This window comes from Pan troglodytes, chromosome X (assembly GCF_028858775.2).
Source record: "Pan troglodytes isolate AG18354 chromosome X, NHGRI_mPanTro3-v2.0_pri, whole genome shotgun sequence".
Taxonomy (NCBI): Eukaryota; Metazoa; Chordata; class Mammalia; order Primates; family Hominidae; genus Pan; species Pan troglodytes.
This window is the reverse complement of record NC_072421.2, coordinates 127,441,520-127,467,389: the sequence shown is the minus strand read 5'-3', so window position 1 is coordinate 127,467,389 and position 25,870 is coordinate 127,441,520. Positions and strand designations below refer to the sequence as shown.

The 25,870-nt window shown below is 49.1% G+C and overlaps 1 protein-coding gene across 10 annotated transcripts in view; it reads right to left on the bottom strand.

Annotated features, from left to right (window-relative positions):
* BCORL1 (BCL6 corepressor like 1) overlaps positions 1 to 25,870 on the bottom strand; it is a 77,758-nt gene that overhangs the window by 40,108 nt on the left and 11,780 nt on the right. For 9 of the 10 annotated variants that reach the window (XM_063804226.1, XM_016943863.4, XM_016943861.3 and 6 more), the window contains 3 exons: positions 12,651 to 12,780; positions 5,293 to 5,383; positions 1,740 to 5,003 (listed from right to left, as the gene is read on the bottom strand). In XM_063804226.1, coding sequence (XP_063660296.1) covers positions 1,740 to 5,003; positions 5,293 to 5,383; positions 12,651 to 12,736 — 3,441 coding nt within the window. In that variant the 5' untranslated portion in view covers positions 12,737 to 12,780. Of the gene's footprint in view, positions 1 to 1,739; positions 5,004 to 5,292; positions 5,384 to 7,300; positions 7,419 to 12,650; positions 12,781 to 25,870 lie in introns of those variants that run through there. The other variant, XM_054676866.2, reaches the window with a different exon arrangement.

Sequence of the window (25,870 nt, the reverse complement as noted above, 5' to 3'; positions counted from 1 at the left end):
ATGGGCAGAGAGTAGAAGATGGCCAGGTGAGGTGGCTCACGCCTGTAATCCCAGCACTTTGGGAGACTGAAGCAGGAGGATCGCTTCAGCCCAGGAGTCCGAGACCAGCTTAGCCAACATAGTGAGACCTCGTCTCTACAAAAAATAATTAGCCAGGTGTAGTGGTATACACCTGTGGTCCCAGCTACTTGGGAGGCTGAAGTGGGAGACTGCTTGAGCCCAGAAGGTGAAGGCTGCAATGAGCTGTGATCGAGCCACTGCACTCCAGCCCGGGTGACAGAGCAAGACCCTGACTCAAAAAAAAAAAAAAACAAACAAAAAGAGAGTGGAAGATAATATGGTATAGCTGAAGAAGAACATGGACAGAGACCAGAGTCTGAGTTCTAGCTCTGCAAGTTAGTAGCTGTGTAACTGGGTAATGTATCCTCTCTGAGCCTCTGTATCATTTATTTTCTCACCTGTAGATTGGTGTAGCATTCACCTCATATGGTTACTGTAACGATTAGATAACAAATGTAAAAACACAACTCTAACGACATGAATTATTATTCTTATTACCACCGAGTGCAGATGGCAATTACCTGCCAAACGTTATATGCTCTACTGCGTCATGACCCACGTTCCTACTTCACGTGTCTCTGACATACCAGGGTGGTTGTGAGGTTTGTGAGTTAAAGTCCACCCAAACACCTATCCCAGGGGTTCTTAACCTGCAGTCCCTGGGTGAGCTTTGGGCGATGGGGCAGAGGTCAGGTCCATGAACCCCCTAAAATTATTGGCAAAATTCTGAGGTCACGTTTCTGGGAACAGGGTCCATAGCTCTCACCAGCTTTTCAAAATGGTCTATGGTCCAAAAAAGACCATAAACTTGTGCCACAGCCAAATTCACAGTGCTCTAGCCAGAAATTTTGTCCCTTAGTGTACATGAACATCCAACTTGAAAGCTTGCTAACAGAACTTCAAGTTGTTCTAGATTTTTAATAAACCCTATCCTCAAATGTTTCAAGATTCTCCTTGGATCACCAGTAGCCTCTGGTCCCTTCTGGGGGACCAGGGGTTTCTCATCAAGTGCTCCTGGCCCACCTTTTTGCCTAGAACTCTGCCACCATCCATAGCCTGTCAAGACCAACACCCAGACACCCAACCTGCCTTGCCCATCCAATCCCCAGTGGGCCAAAACCCAAAGCTGCTGCCTCAAGCATTCGAGTGGGTAGGAAACTGATTAGCACAGAAGCCAAATTGGCTCTGACCCCACAAGGCTCCCAGCAAATCCTAAGCAGGCCCCCCAACCAGCGGTGAAAGGAACAACCCCGTCAGAGGCCCCTGCTCTCCCCATCCCTAAGTTCTCAAGGCCAGTGTTCTCTCAGTAAAGGAAAAGGAAGAATGGTTATTCAAGGAAGAGCCTGTTATTCATTGATTTCCCTCACCAATACCTTCTTCCGCTTTCCGACCTCATCTGGGACAATGGCTTCCCTACCCCAGGGACGGAATCATTTCCCACATCCTACAAACTACAAGCCAGCCTCTCCCCATGCTGAGACACCGTATATGGAAAATGTGACCTAGGGAGGGGACAGCAGGTCATTATTACTTTTACAAAAGCCTTCCAATCCGTTCAGTTCACACAGCTGCCCAACAGCACTGTGTCACAGGGTAGGGGTCACAGGAGGTTGCTATCCATGGCACGAAGTAGACCAGCGGCGTCTCGGCCCCACCCTGGACCTTAGCTCAGCACTCACCTTGGGTCTGTGGGAACTCCGGACCACGGCCTTGGCTTGTGGCTGCAGCTGCTGCTCTTCACTGTCCTTCTCTTTGCCACACTTCATCTTCTTGGGCGGCAGAGATTCCGTCACATCATCTGGCTGCCACTTGTTCTTGCAAGCAAAGACCCCTACGCTTTCCTGTTTCACTCGAGCCTGCCCGGCCTTAGCCCGAACTTCAGCTTGGCCCCTCTGGGGAGCCACTGGGAGGCCATCAGCCCGGAAGCAGGTGGCTAAATTGAAGACCACATCACCATCCACCTTCTCCATTTTCACTCGCCCCAGATCCACCTGGCTTCCAAGCTGTGGGCGCTCTGTGCTGGAGCCCCTCCTGCTGCTCGGAACCACGTCCAATATAAGTTCCTTGGGGTGGCTGTCGTGAGGTAGCAAAGGCAGCTCAGGCATCTTAGGCAGGTTCTGGGGGGTGGCCAGGACCAGCTCATGGGACATGTAGGTGGCCAGCACTTGGTTCTTAGGCTTCGTGTCTCCTGCCAGCTTCAGGCCACAAGCCCCCTGGGGGCCTTCCATCTTAGGAGTGCTGTCAGAGCAGAGGTGGCTCTCTGATTCCTCAGGCCCCTGATTCATTCGAATGTCCCCACCACTAGGCTGAACAGACAGTGCCAGGGTCCCAGTCTGAGGGCTGAGGGTCAAGAGGACAGGATTGACTTGTTCTTCATAAGGCTTGGCAGCAATCCGGCAAGTTTTGTTCTTTGTAACAGGGTCCTGCTCTGGAACGAAGGAGCCCCCAGGCCGTGGTTGCCCCTCAGGAAGTCCGTGCACGGCTTCGCTGGAGCTGAGAGATGGCACACCAGAAAACTCCGAAACAACGCTGGTGGGCCTGATGGGCGCCCCCTGACTGGGGGTCAGCTGCCCGGCACTGGAAATGCCAATGGAAAGCAGAGACGCCTGGTGGTACGGGGACCAGCCAACAGGCAGGACCTGGGTGCTGGTAGGTTTCCCATTGACTGAACACCGGGGATAAATATTTGCCGGCCCCGTGGGTTTCCACAAAGAGAGTTCCTTGGTTTGGCACCCTGGCAGCCCAGGGGCAATGCGGGCTGGAGTATATCGTTTCACTGTGCTTGGCTGTCCCTCAGCACCAGCCTGGCTGCCCTTTTTGCCACACGTGGCACCACTGCCCTTCGGCTCTCCTTGATCAATGATGGAGATGGGCTCCTGCTTGGGGAGATGGCGGGGGTCACGGTTGAGGCCCAGGTTGGGGTCTTTGTTCAGCAGCAGGGATGCAGGCACTGGGTTGGCCACTCCCACGTAGGTGCCAGGAATGGTGCTGATCAGCGCAGTTGAGTTCTTCACCCAGGTGCTTGGGTCCCCATTCCTCACGATCTCGGGAAAGATGACAAAGGGCGAGGAAGTGGAGCCCAGGCAGGAGGTGACATTGCCACCAGCAGCCTGGGTTGTGCGCTGAGACCTAGACAGGACTGTGGAGAGGAGGGCCTTGCTGCTGGTGTGCACGGGGGTCAACACAGGCATGGGGGGTGTCTTGCGCTGGTTCGGCAATGGAAGCTTCTGGCGGTTGGACTTGGAGGACAGATCAAGGGGCATCTCGCTGCACTCAGGTGGAGAGGCCATCTCTCGTTCCAGCTGTGGCGGTGACTTAAGAGGAGAGAAGGTAACGGAAGTCCCTTCTGTTTGCTGCTCGGTGCCACTGGGCATCTTGGCGGGGTGCGGTGGGGCTGAGCTCCCACTGGGGGCTGGCAGCAGAGGCTGTGGAGTTGGAAGCACCTTGGCAGAAGCAGTAACGAGGGAGGTATCTGCCAAAGGCCCAGGGACCCCATCGGGTGCAGGCTGGGTGGTGGTGCTACCGGATGGGGAAGTGCAGGGGAGCCTGTTCACCTCCAGAGATACCAGCTTGGAATCTGAAGTCAGAGGCCGGGCCACAGAAAATGCATATGGGTAAGAACGGAGCTCGGGGGAGGCTAGCACGCCTGGGAGACACCTGTCCTGCAGGTAGGACGGCAGGACAGGGAGCGTAAGAGTGGAGGAAACCCCTAGAGTGGTTGGCAGTGTGGCCACACTGAGCGGCTGCCCACAGCTTGGAGGCGGGATATATACCAGCGGCTGGCTCGGGGTCAGCACTGTCCCTGGCTGAAAGGACAGGGGGACTTTTTGCATAGCTGGTGCCTGAGCTGCAGGAAAGCACACTCTACTCAAACTGAAGGAGGCCGGGATGGGTGCAGAGGTGGGAATGGCAGCTGGCGTGGCAGCAGGCATGGGTGTAGGGGCTGGAGTAAAGATGGGGGCTGGGGTGGGTGCAGGCACCGGTGTAGGAGCAAAGGCGGGGATGAGGGTGGGGGTAGAAGGTGGGCCGGAAGATGGGGTTGGAGTGGGCATGGGCACAGACGGAGGGGCAGGGGCCGCTGGAGGCGTGGATGCTGGCATGGGAGCCAGAACCGGAGTGGGGACGGGAGCGAGAACCAAGGTCGGAGCTGAAGGGGGCACAGGAGCCTGGATGAGAGCCAAGGGAGGAGCTGAAACTGGGACTGAAAGCGGGGCAGGAGCTGGAGCCGACAGGGGAACCGGGCCTGAAGGGGGAGCAGAAGCTGGCACAGGCACCAAGACTGAGGCCGAAACAGAAAGGGGGTTCGAGTCAGAGATGAGCGTGGGCACTGATGGTGGCGCTGGAGCCAGAGCCGGGACAGGTGCTAAGGGAGGGGAAGGAGCTGGAACCGAAGTGGCAACTTGGACTGGAACAAGCCCTGAATGGGGGACTGGGGCAGGGACGGAGAGGGGAACCTGGAATGCATCTGGAACAGAGGGGGGCACAGAGGCCGAACCGGGAGCAGGGGGACAGATAGGGGCTGGCAGAGGACTGAAGTTAGTGGTAACCAGGGGCAGGGTCCCCTCCACAGGGACTCCAGTTCCCAGAGTTGCCAAAATGAAAGTATTCTTCTCTCCAACACCTTGCCGAGAGTCCAAAGCCTTTACTCCGGCGGGTGAGCAGTCAACCTGTTTGCTCATTTGGGTGTTGAGTGGAGTCCAGGAGCAGTCGGCCCTGCTGTTGCTGGCCTCGGCGCTGTCAGATGCGGGAAGCTTGAGCCCGTCTCCTGGGCTGCTCAGGGGCACCAAGAGGCCCTCAGCCTCTGCCACGTTCCCAGCGTAGTCCATTTTTGGCTGGGGATCGTCAGGCTTGTCTTCTGACTTGTGCCCAAGTTTTTCTGTAGCACTGCCATCTGGGTCTGCCCCCCGGGCATTGCTGCCACTTCCAACTGCCGTGAGCTCCACCTGCAACGACAGGATAGCATGCACATCTCAGCCAGCTCCCTGCAGATGGTGCAAGTGTCCTGAGGCCCGAGAGGCAACTGCTGGTCTTCTCTGCAACTCGACCAACCAGGTCTCGGAAGACGCAGAGGGCAGCCAGCCAATTTGTGTCCCACCAATACCAACTCCTGGGAGAGACCCTGTCCCTTCCTGCCCACTTCCTGGGATGCCCAGCCTACCGGCTGGGCACACCTCCCAGGCAGCTCAGCTCCATCCTTTGGTGGACAGCACGTGGCTCCATAAAGCCTCTTACCTTGGAAAAACTGCTGCTGACACAAAACTCCTGAGATCCAAAGTGCTGGCAGTCGCCTGTCGTTGACTCCTCATCAGAAAGAGGTGCTCTTCTAGCATGGAAGATACAACCAGAGAAGGGACATGAGGCCCAGGATTTGAGCCAACACCACCTTCCCCAGAATGCCTCCTGCCTGCCTGGGTCCCCATAAAACCTTCCTATCTCACTTCCTGTAGTAACTTGTGAGGGGGATTACAAGGAACTGGGGGTTCTTGGTTACAAAGCGGAGGCGCCACACCTAGCTTTGCAAGTCCCTACCAGAGCCCAGTCTGACTAGACCCCCCTCTTTGGACTGTTTACCCTGTTTTCTAGGGCTCTTGCCAGGAGTGTGGACACCCTAGCACTTTTACCTTTTCCCTGGAGCTTACCTGCCAAAATGACCATCCAGGATGTACAGGGCATTGCTCAAAGGGGAGACATGAGAACCACTGAATGCCTCAAAAGGCATGCAAAACCCATTTTTCTTTTAAATACAATCTTATTTAAGTCTCTAAGGGCAGCTGGCTGAAAGTGTCATATGGGTAATCCTCTTCTAAAACAAATAAACCCCTGTTGTGTTTTCGGGTCTAAATCTGAATCGTCACCTATTCACCTCCTGTCTTGCCTAGAGCAGAGACATGTTTATTAGCACTGGTAATGATACCACTTGGAGGCCACCAGGTCACTGGGTGCTGAGAGGCATTTTAAGAATACTACTTTTTTCCCTCCAGGAGACACTGCCCCCTTTTTTCTAGAGTTCTAGGCAACACCCTCCCTTCTACCCTCCTTCTATCCTTGCCTACATCCTATCTCCTGCCAGCACCCCTCCCCGCCCCCCCATCAGTCTCCCAGCACCACTTTGTTCTCTCCTGTCCGAAAAGCCTCAGACCCCAAATTCAGGTTCATATGTCCCAGAGAAAAGGGCTCAAGGCCAGAGAGCTGGGTCCCAAAGGAGGAAAACTCAAATGCATCTCCCCCTGCTTAAAGTCTTCCCCAAATTTCAGGTAAGCATCATAGAAAATTGTACATCCTGACAAAAAAAAAAAAAGGGAGGGGGTGGCATCAGACTGGAAGGGTGAAGTTACCCACTGAAAGTCTGGTATTTTAAGTACAGCAAGAACTATTAGGCCAGGCATGGTGGCTCACACCTGTAATCCCAGCACTTTGGGAGGCCAGCTGAGGTGGGTGCATCACTGAGGTCAGGAGTTCGATATCAGCCTGGCCATCATGGTAAAACTCCATATCTACTAAAAAATACAAAAATTAGCCAGGCGTGATGGCAGGCACCTGTAATCCCAGCTACTTGGGAGGCTGAGGCAGGAGAATCGCTTGAGTCTGGGAGGCGGAGGTTGCAGTGAGCCGAGATCCCACCACTGCACTTCAACCTGGGCGACAGAGTGAGACCCTGTCTCAAAACAACAACAACAACAACGAAAAAAAACTATTGCCCCCTGCCCTTGGGAGCTGTGGGTGGGAGTGGCCAAGGAGGAGGTTTAGATTAAAGAATAAAACCCCAACATAGACACTGCAGTGCGTTTCCTGGGTGGGCAAGGCACAGGACTGCTCTGTGTGCCCCTGGGGAAATACACTGTGCCTGAGGTGACCTCCCTTCTTTCTTTCCTTTTTTCCCTCTTTTTTTTTTTTTTTTTTTAGATTGAATCTTGCTCTGTCACCCAGGCTGGAGTGCAGTGGCACGATCTCGATCTCGGCTCACTGCAACCTCCGCCTCCTGGAATCAGGCAATTCTCCTGCCTCAGCCTCCTGCGTAGCCAGAATTATAGGCATGCTCCACCACGCCTGGCTAATTTTTGCCTCCCTTCTTTAGAGGCTCACCCCAAGCTCCTGAAGACAGCCCTGAAGAAGCCAGCTCTCGCCTCCCCAGTCACCCTAGCCAAAGGGCAGTCAGGGTGCTGGAGCCAACCCCAACAAGAAGGGGGAGGGCCCTGCTAACTTCCTCCCTCCCACTGAAACAGGGACTCCAAAATTGTACCTGGGGCAAGAGAAGCAAAAAAGGCAAGGGGGATCACCACGGGCCTCTCCCCATCTTTTCAGGGATCCAGAAGGGGCTAACCGAGGGGGAAAGGCTTGTTCCCTTTAAAAGGCAGTTGGACTGGCAGAAGTGGGAGGGCTCCACTGCTGGAAGTGACTGTTGGTGACAAACAGAAATGACTGTAAGGAGAGGCAAGGGCTTTAGATGCAGTCAGGGTGGTCTCGGGGAAGGGGAGGGAGGGAGGGCCTGAAGGAAAGGGAAAACATACTTTCACATCAACTCCTAAGAGACCACAAAAGCGAGACCTATGCCCAGCCTTGGGCCAGGGGGAAGCGTGTTCCCACTAGACTTGCCAGGGACGGTTTTAGGGGGAGTACTCAAGGGGAAACAAGCAGCACTTCCCCCAAGCAACCCCACATGGGAAGGTGCTATTTATTTACATTCTTTCCCCTCCTGGCCATACAAAAGGGAGTGGGCTGCATCCTCATTCTCCCCTTGCAAGCTCCCACCCTGCCTGAAATCACACCTCGAAAGCAGAATCCCTGCCGTCGAAGGCAGCTGCCAGAAAACCACAGAATCAGGCCAAGCAACAGCAGTCCTGGCCACTCCAGCCATACCCACACCTGAGTCCAGCCCCGAAGGCGCTGCAAAATGTCATGCAGCCGTGTTTCAAATCCTCTGAGAAGAGGGGTGGGCAGAGCTAAGCAAACATTAACTTGCTCCATTGAGAGAAGAGCCTGGGATAGGAGTAACTTGCAGGGGAGGGGGCCCGGGAAGAGCTGGGTCAACCAGGCAAGGTTATGAGGGTGCAGCTGGCGGAGGCGGGCGGCAGGAGGGAACAGAGGTCATAGCAGGCTTCAGTCAGGACTGAAAATCAATCCTGCTGTTTCTTCCCACCACAGAGGAGGCAGAGCTGTTATGTTCAAGGCTTTGTGGAACTTATACCAGAAATGGCCATGACCCCTCTGGGCCATTTCCCTAATTATTAAGGGCTAGCACCACTGTCAAACCGGACCCTCTTCAGTTCCTGCTGGGCCCAGACTACCCATAAGAGAAATATACCACCCAGCATACACCAGGCTCCTTACCTTCCAGTCCTGGGAGACTTTCCCTGGTTCGAGTCCCACAGTACCCCAAGATTGCCTTCATTCCAACTTGGACCTTCCCCAAACACACTGTGCTTTTTTTTTTTTTTCTTTCTTTTAGACAGAGTTTCTCTCTTGTTGCCCAGGCTGGAGGAGTGCAATGGTGCGATCTCAGCTCACTGCAACCTCTGCCTCCTGGGCTCACGCCTGAGCCTCCCGAGTAGCTGGGATTACAGGCATGCGCCACCACGCCCAGCTAAGTTTTGTGTTTTTAGTAGAGACGGGGTTTCTCCGTGTTGGTCAGGCTGGTCTCGAACTCCCGACCTCAGGTGATCCACCTGCCTCGGCCTCCCAAAGTGCTGGGATTATAGGCGTGAGTCACCGTGCCCAGCCACACTGTGCTCTTATTGTCTCAGGGAAATACCAGCTCTCACCTCAAACTCCTACTCATTCCTCAAGCCCGGGCTCAAATGCCACTGCCTCTGGGAAGCCTTTCCTTATTCTCCCACCAGGAGGTGTGTCAATCTTGCATCTGGACTCCCACTGGACCCGGACATGCAATTCTAGGGCACTCACCACCAATGTACTAGAACTACTGGTTTGCTCTCATTATGTTGAATAAATGTTTGTTGAATGAAGGCATGAATTAATCCTAGAAGGGATGCAAGCAGGCAAGCAGATACATTTAGCTGTAGGTTTGCCTAGAGACGGCCACCTGGGGCCAGCCGCAAGCCCATGCCTCCTGTTTTGCAGTCCTCCATTGCAGCTGCCAAAGCTGGCAGGCCTCTAAAACATCACTTTAAGAGTTGAACCCCAGGCACAGCTTTGTACCCCAAATTCCTAAATTCTACAAGTTGTAAAGGGCCAAGGAAAATGATTTTTAAATAAGGTGAGATTACATTTTGGAAACCAGTGATAGCATGGTCTAGGCTGTAGCGGCCTAGACTGTAGCAAGAAGGTGACAATAAAGGGTGGATGAGATCAAAAGTGACAACACTTAAAAGGTCATCTTAGGCCGGGCGTGGTGGCTCACATCTGTAATCTCAACACTTTGGGAGGCTGAGGCAGGTGGATCACCAGAGGTCGGGAGTTCGAGACCAGCATGATCAACATGGAGAAAACCCGTCTCTACTAAAAATACAAAATTAGCCGGGTGTGGTGGCGCATGCCTGTAATCCCAGCTACTCGGGAGGCTGAGGCAGGAGAATCGTTTGAACCCGGGAGGCGGAGGTTGCGGTGAGCTCAGATCTCACCATTGCACTCCAGCCTGGGCAACAAGAGCTAAACTCTGTCTCAAAAAAAAAAAAAAAAAAAAAATGTCCTCTTAAGCACTAGGCACAGGTTTAGAAGGAGGGAAAATCTGGCTGGGTGCAGTGGCTCACACCTGTAATCCCAGCACTTTTGGAGGCCAAGGCAGACAGACTGAGATCAGGAGTTTGAGACCAGCCTGGGTGACATGGTGAAACCCTGTCTCTACTAAAAATACAAAAATTAGCCAGGCATGGTGGTGCACACCTGTAATCCTAGTTACTCAGGAGGCTGATGCACGAGAATCACTTGAACCCAGGCAGCGGAGGTTGCAGTGAGCCGAGATCGTGCCACTACACTCCAGCCTGAGCAACAGAGCAAGACTCCATCTCAAAAACAAAAAACAAGATGGAGGGAAAATCAGATTTTGAGCCTACTTCCTGCTCCTTTCTTGGCAGGGATTTACAGTAGATGGTGAACTAAGGTAACTTGTCTATTGGCCTCTTTTATTATTATTATTTAATTTTATTGTTTTTGAGACGGAGTCCTGCTCTGTCACCCCAGTTGGAGTGCAGAGGTGCAATCTTGGCTCACTGCAACCTCCACCTCTCGGGTTCAAGTGATTGTCTTGCCTCAGTCTCCCCAGTAGCTGGGATTACAGGCATACACCACCATGCCTGGCTAATTTTTTTTGTATTTTTAGTAGAGACGGGGTTTTGCCATGTTGGCCAGGCTGGTCTTGAACTCCTGACCTCAGGTGATCCACCTGCCTCGGCCTCCCAAAGTGCTGGGATTACAGGCATAAGCCACAGCACCCGGCCCCGTTGGTCTTTTGAAGGTTCTAGTCCAGATTTCTGCATCAAAGTCTCAACTACTTATAACTAGGTCAACACGACCTGCCAATGAATACTTATGCAAATCATTATCATCACCCTGCCTTTCCCTAGATCATCTCTTAGTGATCATCTGAGGACATGCTTCATATGTAAAGGAAAACACTTTTCTTCCTGAGCACCTAAGAATTTCATCTCATTTTCCATGGTCTTGACTCTTTTTATCCTAAAATTAAATTCCTTTTAAGCCCATCTCTAACTTGTTCCTCAGTACAGAGAACATTAAGCTATCAGGCACTAATGGCTTAAGAAAATAAAAAGGTCTATTCTGCTAACCTTGACCTCAGACAAGTATATACTTCTCCAGTTAGGAACAGAAGAACAAAGTAGATAAACACAAAGACTTCCATTCCTTCTCCCTTCAAATTACCAATACTCCCCTATATGCACACACACATTTCTAAGATTTACCCAAGAAACGTCAGATCTTGAATCCCAGGGAAAGCCATATTGTTCTGTGTCTTGGTGATTTATCTGATGTATATTTGAATTTAAACAGTCAATGGATTGAAACAACAAAAAAACACCAGCAAGCATGAAGGAGCAGTGCCTTCTCTAAAAATGAGAGAGGCGGCCGAGTGCAGTGGCTCACACCTGTAATCCCAGCACTTTGGGAGGCCGAGGTGAGTGGATCATGAGGTCAGGAGTTCGAGACCAGCCTGGCCAACATAGTAAAACTCCGTCTCTACTAAAAATACAAAAATTGGCCAGGTGTGGTGGCATACGCCTGTAGCCCCAGACTCTGTCTCAAAATAAATAAATCAATAAATAAAAAATAAAAACGGCCGGGTGCGGTGGCTCACACCTGTAATCCCAGCACTTTGGGAGGCCGAGGCGGGCGGATCACAAGGTCAGGAGATTGAGACCATCCTGGCTAACATGGTGAAACCCCGTCTCTACTAAAAATACAAAAAATTAGCCGGGCTTGGTGGCGGCACCTGTAGTCCCAGCTACTCGGGAGGCTGAGGCAGGAGAATGGCGTGAACCTGGGAGGCAGAGCTTGCAGTGAGCCGAGATCGCGCCACTGCACTCCAGCCTGGGCGACAGAGTGAGACTACACCTCAAAAAAAAAAAAAAAAAGAAAATGAGAGAGGCACTGCAGCCATCACACACAGCTCTTTGACCAAGGGTTATGAAAGCCAAATATAAATTCTGAAGGCCATTTTGAGTGCTTTGGGTATGGGGCATGATCAGGCAATGGCACATCTTGGTCAACCAAATATTCTGGGGAACAGATAACTGAAAACACACACGTGAGGCAGGTGTCACCAACTCTCAAGACTATGCTAGGCGGTCTCAACTTCCTTTGATACTTCATAAGGATCTCACTTCAAATCAGAATTAGCCTCATGAGGTGAGAAAGTGCTGACCATCAGAATGCCCACTGCCAGTTCCCAGTAGAAATCTGAACAATAAAACAGTCTTTCTTCCAGACCTAGATCAAAGACTGAAAATACCTTACACATATCCTTGAGCACCAAACTTTGATGCAGCAAATAAAAACTGCAATCGCTGGCCAAGCATGGGCAGTGGCTCACACCTGTAATCCCAGCATTTGGGGAGGCTGAGGCAGGCAGATCACTTGAGCTCAGGGGTTCAAGACCAGCCCGGGCCACATGGCGAAACCCCCGTCTCTAAAAAACTACAGAAAAAAAAAAAATTAGCCGGGCGTGGTGTTGCTTGCATGTGGTCCCAGCTACTGGTGGGGCTGAGGTGGGAGAATCACTTGAGCCCAGGAGGCGGAGGTTGCAGTGGGCCAAGATTGTGCCACTGCCCTCCAGCCTGCATGACAAAGCGAGGCTCTGTCTCAAAAAACAAAAAAAAATTGCCATTGCCTGAGCTTCCCCTTACTCCACAGTCTGACAGTTGTTAATGAGTAGACAAGTGCTAGCTGGCAAAAGGTCATTTTTTTGGCCTCCTCACCTTCATCTGAAAAGAGATAGCATGGCAGATCAGGCCACTCACACAGCCCCATCCCCATCCCACCACAGGAAAATTAGAAACAACTAAGAGTCTTCTCCTCCCCAGGGTCCCTCCCCAGGCCCTATTGTATGCAGCTATCCCTCTGGTGAGGAGGTACTGCTCACTGGAGGCCAGCAGCGGCCACCTTCCTGGCCTCCTCACCTCTCCTCGTTGATGCCACACATGCGAATCCGGTCAGAACTGGTCCAGTTGTGCACGCCGCTGTAGAGCGGTGCTGTAGAGATCATGACAGCCACTCACCACCAGATAGGACCTGCTGTGGCCACTCCCCCTGGGGAAAAGAATTCCAGAAAATCAAAACTCGTAACAGGGACAGCTGCTTCAATCACCTTTTACACAGCAATGTTTCAATAAAGGTAATTACAGCATCAGAATGTTAAAGCAGCCAGCCTGCTATGGAAAATTAAGGTCTAAACCGGGAAGAGGGAGCACCAGCTTTCTAGGAATCCATAGGTTTCAGGATGGAGATGAGGACATTGTTAATCACCTAGAGTGAGTTTTAAATTATCTTAAAAGACAGATATGCTTGAGTGTTAGAGGAAATTCAATCTATTTCAGACAAATGAGATGACAGTATATATTTCTACACACATTTAGCCTAACCGACTACAATTAGAGAGTCATACCCATATATGAATGGTGCACTAAAACACTACTGGTGACCTTTTTCTCGTCTACTCTCTAATCCATGGGTACTGAAGTATTTGAGTGACGTAGCCAATTTACACTCTTCAGAGGAAGCACATGCTTTTTTTCGTAAGTCCTTCAAAAATACGCCATTGACTTTGAGTTGGAAATAACACACGTATCTAACCTGGTTTCAAGCTCCCTCCAAATCAGGTGCAGTACTCCTTGCACGCTGACCACCAACAAGCAAACAAACAGAAAACAACGTTCCATCCAGAACTACGTGTTTCGGCAGGGCGCGGTGGCTCACGCCTGTAATCCCAACATTTTGGGAGGCCGAGGCGGGTGGATCACCTGAGGTCAGGAGCTCGAGACCAGCCTGGACAACATGGTGAAACCCTGTTTCTACTAAAAATAAAAAAATTAGCCTGGGGTGGTGGTATGCACCTGTAATCCCAGCTACTCGGGAGGTTGAGGCACAAGAATCGCTTGAACCCAAGAGGCAGAGGTTGCAGTGAGCTGAGATCATGCCAGTGCACTCCAGCCTGGGCCACAGAGCAAGACTCTGTCTCAAAAAAAAAAAAAAAAAACCCACACATTTCTGTCCTTGTCCCTTCCTGTCAGTCTGTTATCTCCATGTTCCACCACTCTCTTCACCAGCCAATGTCCCTCTCTCGCTTTGACAAGCAGGGCACAGTTAATTTACCTTCTAGAAAAAATGAGGCACCAAGAAAAAGCTTTATCCAATGAGCTTGTCTTGAGACCCTTAAGCTCTTGAGTTAGCTTATTAGCTAAAATCCTTATTCATTGAAGTTCAACTGAACAGAACCCTACAGTGATCAGAACTGAATGCTGTTCTCCACTTTCCAAAGTAAATCACAATAAGATATAGTTGTACGAGGGATTTGTTTCATGTATCCATTTTTCAATTTTCAGAGATTGTCCACATTCAACACAGTATCACAATTTATTGCATTCCTACTATGAGCCAGCACCATCCTAGGTACTGAGGATTCAACGATTAACGAAACAGAACAAAATGCCTGCCCGTGTGAAGCTTACATCCCAGGGGGATGACATGGACAATAAACATGTTGAATACTTCTATGTCATAGCATGTTAAATAGTTCTATGTCACGGCATGTTAGAAGATAGTACAACAGGCCAGGTGCAGTGGCTCATGCCTATAATCCCAGCACTTTGGGAGGCCGAGGCAGGTGGATCACCTGAGGTCAGGAGTCCGAGACCAGCCTGACCAACATGGAGAAACCCTGTCTCTACTAAAAACACAAAATTAGCCACTGTGGTAGCGCATGCCTGTAATCCCAGATACTCAGGAGGCTAAGGCAGGAGAATTGCTTGAACCCAGGAGGCAGAGGTTGCGGCGAGCTGATACCATGCCATTGCACTCCAACCTGGGCAACAAGAGTGAAACTCTGTCTCAAAAAAAAAAAAAAAAAAAAAAAAAGAAGAAGGAGGAGGAGGAGGAGGAGATAATACAACACAGACTAAAGGGCAAGGGCACAGTCTAGGTGGGGAGGGCTACTATCTGAAATAGGGTGAACAGGATAGGCCTTGCTTGTAAAGGAGACATTTAAACCATCGGAATGAGGTAAAGGAGTAGCCACGTGGATATTTGGGAGAAAAGCATTCCAGGCTGAGGGAACAGTGCATGAGAAAGTCCTAAGGCAGGAGGTTGCCCACAAAGATCAAGGGAGAGCCAGGAGACCAGTGTGGAGGTGGTAGGAGAAGAGAGGAGAGAGGCATCCACCCTGCCTGGGCTTCATCCTCCTCCTCATCTCTGCAGAGTGGGATACGTTGCCCTCTTTATTCTCTCCCTTCTCTTGTCTTTCCTGATCCACTGCCTGATGGCTTCTCCGGGGCCCTTCTCTTCCACTGCCCACCCCAAACACTTGGGCATTCACTGGGGCCTGGCCTTTCCCTTGATCTCTGTCTCTCTTCACCTCTGCCACCCTCTCCCATTTCCTCCCCTTCCTATCTTTCAAGGCTTCTTCCCTCTTTCTCATCCCCCTACCCATCTCTCTCTCTTTACTCTTCCTCCTCCTCACCTTTCTCTCCCCTATTATTCTCCCAGCTGTTCACCTCTTGCCTTTCTCCTCTCTCTCACACACACACACAATCCCCTCTCCTCCAACTTTCTCCCCGTTCCCACCTCTCTCCTTCCCTGTCTTTTTCTTGCTTATCTCACCTTCCCCATTTCCCTCAGTCTCCCATTCATTCTCTCCTCCCTCTCCCCCTCCTTCCCCTTCTCCCTCCCCTGTGCCTCCCCCTCCCCTCTACTCTTTGGCCTTCAGTCTCCCTCTTCCGGTCCCTCCCCGGTCTCCCTCTGTCTCTTTTCCTCCTAGTCTGCCTTTTGCTGGCTCTCTCTGGCTTCCCCCACCCATCTCTCTCCCTCTGTGCCAGTTGTCAGCCCTGCCCCACCTTCTCTCTCAGCTCATGAGCTTCCACAGTTTCAGCTCGCCCCTTGATGCGCTGATGACTCCCAAATCTGTATCTCTAGCCTTGACCTCTCTCCTTAGGCCCAGACCAGAATTTCCAGCTGCCAGCAACTTGCTGTTAATTGGATGACCACCAAGCCCCTCAAACTCAATGTGTCTCAAACCATACTCATTATCTGTTCTCATAAACCTGCTCCCCACCCCCTATGCCCAGTACGCAGCGTGTTTCCTAGCTTACTTAATGGCACTACCGTCCCCTAGCCTGGAAATTTCCGCCTTGTCATCTTCAACTCCTTCTCTCCCCTGCCGCCCATATTCAATCAGAAGTCAGGCCTTAATAATGCCATCTCCAGCCTTGCCTTCTACCCTTCTTGCCACTACCCTGGTGCAGGCCCTCATCAGCTCTCACCCAGAATATTATAATCACCTCTTAACTGCTCCCTCTGCCTTCAATTTCTTGATTCTACAATCAATTCATCTTCTAAAGCGCCAGTTCGATCATGTCACTCCTTCCCTCCTCAAAAGCTTTCAATAGCTTTCCCCGGCCTCTAGCACCCAGCCAGCCATTCTCAGCACTGCCTTCAGGGCCCTCATGACCTGGCCTCAAACCTCCTCTCCAGCCTCCTCTTCCACCACATCCTGCCATTTCCCCACCACTCTCACCACCCCCAGCTCCCAACCCTTCCTAAACACACCATCCAGTTTCAGGACTCTTCTGCCTCCTCACCCTGAAATGGCCTCTCCTGCTTCCCCCTCTTCCTCTCCCTGTCTTCTCTCAAGACTCAGCTTAAATGTCATCATGTCATCCCCCTAGCCCCAGCCCGAGTTCAGTTAACCCCTCCCTCTCTGGTTGTCCTCAAGTATTTACTCCCTACCTCTTCCACAGCACTGGTTCTTATTCTCCTCTCTAGCTTGGTTAGTTGGGGACAAGGCATGTTTGTCTGCCCCACCAATCAGCTACCTAAGGTAAGAAATAGCGTCCTTGGCCAGCCACAGTGGCTCACACCTGTAATCCCAGCACTTCGGGAGGCCAAGGTGGGCAGATCACCTGAGGTCAGGAGTTTGAGATCAGCATAGCCAACATGGGGAAACCCCATCTCTATTAAAATACCAAATTAGCCGGGCATGGTGGCACATGCCTATAATCCCAGCTACTTGGGAGGCTGAGGCAGGAGAATCGTTTGAACCTGGGAGGTGGAGGTTGAGGTGAGCCGAGATCGCACCATTGCACTCCAGCCTGGGCAACAAGAGTGGAACTCCATCTCAAAAACAAAAAAAGAAAAAGAAAAAAAAAAAGCATCCTTTTTTGTCTTTGTTTCCTCCACGACACCTTACGTATAGTAACTACTCAGTAAATGCATGTTATATGGAATTGAATTCTGGATAAGAACTGAAGTGACGGCCCTGAGAAATCACAAGAAGCAAAATCAACAGCCACCCCCCGACACACACACACACACACACACAAAGCATCCACCATGTTTGCTTACTACAGAAAAACCTTTGTACTCCAATGAAAAAACTATGCACTGTCTATAGCATAACCTTCTGGGCTATCTGATTTTAGCTCAGGTTATTGTCTTCAAGCTATTTTGCATCTCTGTAATTGCAGGTAACTGATGTATATGCGAAGTCTGTCTTGTCCCATTGAGTTTGGATTGTCTTTCCTCCCCACTGTAGAAAAACTACTTTTGCCTCCATTTGCAATTTAATTCCTTTACTCCATATAAATTTGTGCTTTTTGACTTTTTGTTTGAACCAGCTATAACATCTGTCTGGTTCTCTTGTTGATTAATGAGTAAAATAAAATCTTTAACACGTGTTCATTTTTGTATCTGTACGAGAGTCATGATTTTTTACCTTTTTTCTGACAATTATCTTTTAACATTATGAAGACAGTTATGTGGGTTAGCATAATTTTAGAAATATTTTTAACAAGGACCCCGTTCCCTGAACATCCTGGTTAATCAAGTTTTGACTGTTTCTCAGAATATCTTGGAATATCCCCATTTTAACCAACAACACTTGTTGGGCACAGTGGCTCACACCTGTAATCCCAGAACTTTGGGAGGTTGAGCTGGGAGGATTGCTTGAGTCCAGGAGTTCAAGACCAGCCTGGGCAACATGGCGAAACCCCATCTCTACAAAAAATTAGCCGGGCATGGTGGCGGGTGCCTGTATTCCCAGCTACTTGGGAGGCTGAGGTGGGAGGATCACCTGAGCCTAGGAGGTCAAGGCTGCAGTGAGCTGAGATTGTGCCACTGCATTCCAGCCTGGGTGACAGCAAAATCCTGTCTAAAACAAAAACAAAAACAAAACCAGCTCAGCCTATTGGCTGATACCCCAGGTACTCATTTCATCTTTTCTCTCTACTAAGCATTAGAGGACTCGGCCAGGCATGGTGGCTCACACCTGTAATCCCAGCACTTTGGGAGGCCGAGACGGGTGGATCACCTGAGGTCAGGAGTTCGAGACCAGCCTGGCCAACATGGTGAAACCCCATCTCTACTAAAAATACAAAAAATAGCCGGGCATGGTGGCAGGCACCTGTAATCTCAGCTACTCGGAGGCTGATGCAGGAAAATTGCTTGAACCCGGGAGGCAGAGGTTGCAGTGAGCCAAGATCGCACCACTGCACTCCAGCCTAGGCGACAGAGTTAAGACTCTGTCTGGGGGGGAGAAAGAATTAGAGGACTCAAGCAATGGAAGGGGCTATTCTTGCCATAAAATGCATTTCAGGCCCGGAGCAGTGGCCTGTAATCCCACTGTAATCACGCCTGTAATCCCAGCACCTTGGGAGGCCAAGGCAGGTGGATCACTTGAGCTCAGGAGTTCAAGATCAGCCTGGGCAACATGGCAAAGCCCCATGTCTACAAAATACAAAAAAAAATAGCCGTGTGTGGCTGTGCAAACCTGTGGTCCCTGCTACTTGGGAAGCTGAGGTGGGAGAACTGCTTGAGCCCGGGAGGCAGAGGTTGCAGTGAGCCGAGATTGCGCCACTGCACTCCAGCCTGGGCAACAGAGGGAGACCCTATCTCAAAAAAAAAAAAAAAAAAAAAAAAAAGATGTGTTTCAACACAAAGTACAAGTTTTAGTTGCTACTAAATATCTATAGGCAGCAGGTATTAGTGACACTAGATTTTTCACTCTCAGGTTTCGTATTGCTCTAGAGAGGATTAGGATTAGTAGTATGTAGGGTCTGGGACAGAAATCAGAGGGGGAACACTGGCATTTGGAAACAGAACATCATACAACATCACCTAGATAAAGAGCTTTCAGGCAAAAAAAAAAAACCACAAAAAATAAAACCGAGTTAAAATATCAAAATAATTACTATATAATACACATGTTATGACCACGTAGAGAGCAACGCTGATTCTGGATAACTCCATTTTCACAAGATCCTCAAGATGGAGCATCCACTTAAATCTTTGCCTCTCAATTTTCTATCATGATTTTGTCCCAGGAGCGCCACTTCCTATCTGAAGCCCACTGTTGCTAATTAACAGTAGCCTCTGCAGATGAGAGGAGAGGAGGGGAGGGATAAAACACAGGCAGGAGAACACTGACACTGAGCTACATGGTCTATACAAGAAGGCAAGATTGGTCTTCCCCAGCCAGAGGGAAAGCAAAGGGAACCTCTAAAGCGGCCCTAGAGAACAGACTCCTGACTGCGTGAATGCTCACAGAAGGGAGGAGTCAGGACGGTCAATGTCAACCAATGTTTCCCCAGCCAGAATCACCGAGGAGCTTGTTCAAAATACAGATTCCTAGGTCTCAGTCCTGGAGATTCTGATTCAGTAGGCCTAGGGGTTTGTTTTATTATATTATAGCCAATCAAATTAGTATCCCAGGAGAGGTGAGCAAAAAGGAAAAGCCTTGCAGGCATGCCACACTTGGTAAGCGCTGCTGGTTTACACACTTGTATGCTGGCTTGCTTTTGCTTGAAGCACCGGTACTCATGTGTTCTCCCTTCCCACCTCCCCCCACCACCCCACCCACTCTCCCTCTCTCTGATGGAAATCATCACATCAAAATCAAAGTTCCAAAAAGGAACTTGGAAGAAACCTGGTAATCCCAAATGACCCAGGAAGCACAGGCACAAGGATATGAAATACCTCAAAGGATTTTCCCAGATGTCACAACCATGTAATTGTTAAAGAAATGAACAGCTGCATGGCCCAAGAATCAACCCTGGTCACTGCCTGGAAGGCAGAGGAACCACTGTGAGCTATCCCTACTTTGGGGAAAAAACTCAAAAGATATATCCAACTCATGGTGAGGACAAAGGAGAGCACATGCTCTGCCAATCCAAAGCCATAAGTGTGGCTGGGAAAAAAAAAAAAATATATATATATATATATATATGTAAAACTTCAATTTAGGAGGCACATGCACAGAGAAGTAAAAGGCCTACCCAAGATCCCAGGAAATGAATCCAACAAGTGGGCAGCCAAGAGTAGGTAGCCAGAGACAATCACCACACTACAGAACAGGGGAAACCAAAAAGAAAAGGAACTAATGAGAGAGCAATAACTTTTTTTTTTTTTTTTTTTTTTTTTTTTTTTGGTGAGTCGGAGTCTCGCTCTGTCACCAAGGCTGGAGTGCAATGGCGCGATGTTGGCTCACTGCAACCTCCGCCTCCTGGGTTCAAGCGATTCTCCTGTCTCAGCCTCCTGAGTAGCTGGGATTACAGGCATGGGCCACCATGCCCGGCTAATTTTTGTATTTTTAGTAGAGACAGGGTTTCACCATGTTGGCCAGGCTCGTCTCGAACTCCTGACCTTCTGATCCGCCCACCTTGGCTTCCAAAAGTACTGGGATTACAGGAGTGAGCCACCGCGCCTGGCCGCAATAACTTTAAAATGGTGAAAAATAGCAGCTAAGCTGAGGGCGAGCGGGTAGTGGAAGAGAAACCATAATGAAGCAGAGATCTTTAAAACAATCCAAATAGAACACACTAGAAGACAAGGGCAGGTGTGATAGGCATAAAAGAAAAGCCCATCGCATGCAATAACCAAAAGGAAAAAAAATGAAATAGGGGAACCTGAAATATTTCACCATCATGGGCCAAACTGAAACACTGTGGGGAAGCACTGAAGACAGACATTTTAGAAAAGTTTAGAGAGAATGTGTTCTCAAAAGGGGAAGAATAACATCAAATTATAGCCTGTGTCGGGGCTGGGGGAGTTAGTAATAGAGGATAGGCAGCACCAAAATCTCAAAGGAGATTTTACAGATGGGATAGGATTTTTTTGTTTCATTTTGAAATGAAGATGCCAAAACATGCAGATTTCACAACAATTACAAGCAAAAGCATGGTTGTCATCATGCATATGAGGAAGAGAAGGACATTAAAGGAGGTAACAGAGAAAGCATCTATCTGACAAATGTTTTTGACTGAGGTAGGCACTGTTTACGAGGTTTTTAACCTTAAAAAGGACCAGGCCAGGCATGGGCTCATGTCCATAACCCCAGCACTTTAGGAGGCTGACGCAGGAGGACTGCTTGAGCCCAGGAGTTTGAGACCAGCCTGGGCAACATAGTGAGACCTCGTCTCTATAAAAAATAAAAAAATAGCTGGGTGTGCTGGTGCACACCTGTGGTCCCAGCTACTCAGGAGGCTGTGGCAGAAGGGATCCTTCGAGCCCAGGATGTCAAGCCCACAGTGAGCTAAGATCACGCCACCGTACTCTAGCCTGGGTGACAAAGAGAGATCCTGTCTCAAAAAATAAATAAATAAAAGAAAATGATCAGGGTATTCATGCAGCTGACAAGTACTTCAGGATCATGTAGTTCCCTTTGTGGCTGAAGACCCCTTAAGTGCAGAACACTCAAGAGCTTATGGAACACAACTCAGTCTTCTACACATAGCATGAAACCTACCCATTTATTCATGCTTGGACTCTACCATCAAGACAGTAAACTAGAAACCCAAGCTTAAGAAGCTCTCAGTTAAACGAAATGTAGTCCTGCTCCCCCAGGCTCCTTTTGGTTCATACTGCCTGGTGACCTGGAAGCAATTATGACTTTAAAAAATGAAAGAGCCGGAAAATATTCATCTTGAAGCCTGGCCCTGAATCTGTCCTCGAGAGGATAGGCGTGGCCAGTAGACAGTTTAAGGAGGAGGGCTGGGTCAGTGATGACTAATAAGTAAAGAAAACCAACTTTGGGACCTACTCCTCCAATAGAGACCCAGAGCTCTTGGTAAAGCTCCCATAAGACAGAGGCAAACTTTACAGCAGCAAAAGGAGAGGCCACCTCATCATTCCACTTGGGAAAAAACAGCATCTAAGACACCCCTGAGGAGATCTAAGAGACCACTGACACTGAGATCTCAGGGCTAAAGGGAAAAGGCCATGACTTCTGCCCAGAAGTCTTTTGGAGTGAAGGCAAATCTGCTCATTGTTTTCCATAGGAAAATGTACACACACCCAGCAAGGACAACTTTACCCGGCTTTAGATGTGGAACTCCTACTACAGAGCTTGCCCTCCTGATTACTCTGCCTTCTTCCATGTGTATTCAACAGAATGTGTTAGGAGACTAACATTCCTGTTTTCCCTACTTCATTACATACCACAACCCCTGCCCCCAATGAGGAAGTTACCCCAATTTAAACCGTTCTGGCCAGGTGCAGTGGCTCATGCCTGTAATCCCAGCATTTTGAGAGGCAGAGGCAGGTGGATCACTAGAGGTCAGGAGTTCAAGACCAGCCTGGCCAACATGCCGAAACCCCATCTCTACTAAAAATACAAAATTAGCTGGGCATGGTGGTGTGCGCCTGTAATCCCAGCTATTCGGGAGGCTGAGGCAGGGGAATCACTTGAACCTGGGAGGCAAAGGTTGCAGTGAGCCAAGATGAGGCCACTACACTCCAGCCTGGGTGACAGAGCTAGACTCCGTGTCAAAAAATAAAAATAAAAATAAACTTATTTAATGATCTAATACATATAAGGGTATTCGAAAATTCTCCTCAATCTTTACCCCCAATATCTATATTCCCTCATCTTTCCCTACCATTAACCAAATATTCCCTGAAACTCAAGAGTCCCATAGAGAGGCCAGACGTGGTGGCTCATGCCTGTAATCCCAGCACTTTGGGAGGCCAAGGTGGGTGGATAACTTGAGGTCAGGAGTTCGAGACCATCCTGGTCCACATGGTGAAACCCCATCTCTACTAAAAATACAAAAATTAGTCAGGCCTAGTGGTGGGCACCTGTAATCCCAGCTACTCAGGAGGCTGAGGCGGGAGAATCACTTGAACCTGGGAGGCAGAAGTTGCAGTGAGCCAAGATCATGCCACTGCAGTCTAGCCTGAGCAACAGAGCGAGACTCTGTCTTGGAAAAAAAAAAAAGAAGTCCCATAGACATGCCCCCAAACACTTTACTTTGCTTCCCTTCATGCCAAGTTGGTTCCTCTACTACTGCACACACAAAATCAACTAGAAATAATCTGCCAGGCAATTTAAAGGAGAAAGAACGGCCCTTTCTGCTGTTCATCCCAAACTTCTGCCTGACTAAAAATCTATTCTAACACTTTCTACTTCCCCTGGATTTTTTTTTTCCTATCCAAATATTTCCACTGATATCTACCCCAAGGGATCAGTCTTATAAGGCATATTGTATCTTTTGCCCAGATACATTAATTCTGGTATTTAGTGTGAAGGCTAAGTAGTTGCCAGCATATAGGTCTAGCATGGACCCCTTCATAGACTCTTTGGATACTTCCATGTCTAAAACCTTACCTATAAACATTTATGAGACTGGATACAAAGGAATGTTAACTGCCTGTTAAACACATGAGTGTTTATCATTCAAATGAATGTAGTTACCCCAAAGTAGTCGCCTCAGGAGGCTGGACAGTCATCTCAGCCGAGCGGCCAGGGCTTGCAATCTCCCTGGAGTTCCTCTGTGAGCGTTAGCATCCAGACCAATACTACGCCCTTTTCACTCTCCTCATCAGTGCTGGAACCCATCCTTTCAGGGTCGATCTGATGTTTAGGAACATCCAAAATCCATTCAGAACAATCTACTCAAACAGCAGCAATATTAAACAGAACCATCTAATCAAGTAATGCCTTGAAAAGTGATATACTCTAGCACCCATAGCCTACACTGCGGTGGGAAAACTTGGAGAACACTCCCAGTCCCCACTTCTCAGCCATCTCAGACTATCTCTCTATGTCCATTTACCATGTCACCTGCAAAATGGGAATAAACTACTAGTCCCTACTAAAAATTTGGAATAACATGAAAGCACTTAGAAAAGGACCATAGACTGGCCGGACGTGGTGGCTCACACCTGTAATCCCAGCACTTTGGGAAGCCAAGGCAGGCGATCACCTGAGGTCAGGAGTTCAAGACCAGCCTGGCCAACATGGTGAAACCCTGTCTCCACTAAAAACACAAAAAATTAGCTGGGCACGGTGGGGGGGCATCTGTAATCCCAGCTACTCGGGAGGCTGAGGCAGCAGAATCGCTTGAACCTGGGGGGTCAGAGCTGAGATTGTGCCATTGCACACCAACCTGAGCTACAAAAGCAAGACTCTATCTCAAAAAAATAAATAAATAAAATAAAAATTAAAAAATAAAAAAAGGACCATATGTAATCTATTCCAAGAATGAAGTAGTCAAATGCAAAAGCTTTAATCTTTTGCTTACATTTTATTTCTTTCTTTGAGACGGGTCTTGCTCTGTAACCCAGGCTGGAGTACAATCGCATGATCATAGCTCACTGCAACCTTGACCTCCCAGGCTCAAGCAATCCTCCTACCTCAGCCTCTCAAGCAGCTGGGACCACAGGTGTGCACCACCACACCTGGCTAATTTAAAATTTTTTTCAGTACAGTCAGGGTCTCCCTATGTTGCCTAGGCTGGTCTCAAACTCCTGGCCTCAAGCAGTCCTCCTGCCTTTGCCTCCCAAAGTGCTGAGATTATAGGCGTGAGCCAGCGTGCCTGGCCTCACTTACATTTTCATACCGCCAGATTCTTTTTGCTTTCTACCCATTGCTATGATACTTTTTTCTTATTATTCAAACAGTACTCACTTCCATTTCCTGCTGTAAGAAAATTACTTTACTCCATTTAACAAAAACACCTCATCATAGCTTTATAATAAACCTAGGCTCTAGCTACAAGATTTTATACAACTTCTAGATGTCACGCAAAACTTAAGTGATCATTGTGAAATTAATCAGTCCTTTCAAAAGGCAAAGCAACCTCAAAATGTCACCCTAAATATCTAGGGTCATTTTTTGAGTACTTCTAATTTCCGCTAGAACAAAAACACAAATTGGCTTCCCTCAATCTTGGTCTTCAGCAGGACCATATAAATATTTAGTGTGTTTTTCACACTCTAAACTTGAATCATTGTAATATGAGACATTCTGAATCCCTTTTGAGATGCTTCTGGGTCCTGCCTGCCATAGACTGTGACAGTGGCCCTCTGGTGTCTCCATTTCAGTATACTATATTCATGATACGCAATTTTTCACCTAAAGACAATTCCTAGCTGGGCACACTGGCTCACGCCTGTAATCCCAACACTGAGAGGCCGAGGCAGACAGATCACTTAAGCCCAGGAGTTCCAGACCAGCCTTGGCAACATGGTGAAACCCCGTCTCTACAAAAAATACAAAAATTAGCCAGTCTCATAACCCGGTCTCTAAATATATATATATGGTTTTAAAAAAGACAATTCTTCCTCACCCAACTTTTGCTTTTATAAAAGTCTCCTGGACTACATAACACAGATATTTGGAGAGACCATTATCAGGTTATTCTTTCTATTTTCTCACAACAGAACAGACTCAGCTGTGGGTTCAACTAATTTTATATATATTATTCATTCAAAGGTGTATCTATACAGCTTTCATTAAACAGTATTAGCTCAAAGAGTTTGTTGTTGTTATTTTGAGACTGGGTCTCAACTCTGTCACCTGGGCTGAAGTGCACCGGCACAATCACAGCTCACTGTAGCGGCACTCCCGGGCTCAAGTGGCCCTCCCACCTCAGCTTCCCAAGTAGCTGGGACTATAGACACATGCCACCACACCTGGCGCCACCAAGCCCAGGTAATTTTTGTATTATTTTGTAGAGACAGGGTCTCGCTACATTGCCCAGGCTGGTCTTGAACTCCTAGGCTCAAGCGATCTGCTAGCCTCGGCCTCCCAAAGTGGTGGGATTATAGGCGTGAGCCACTGTGCCTGGCCCAAAAATTATTTTAAAAATCAGCTGTGCCTGGTGGTATGGGCCTGTGGTCCTAGCTACTTGGG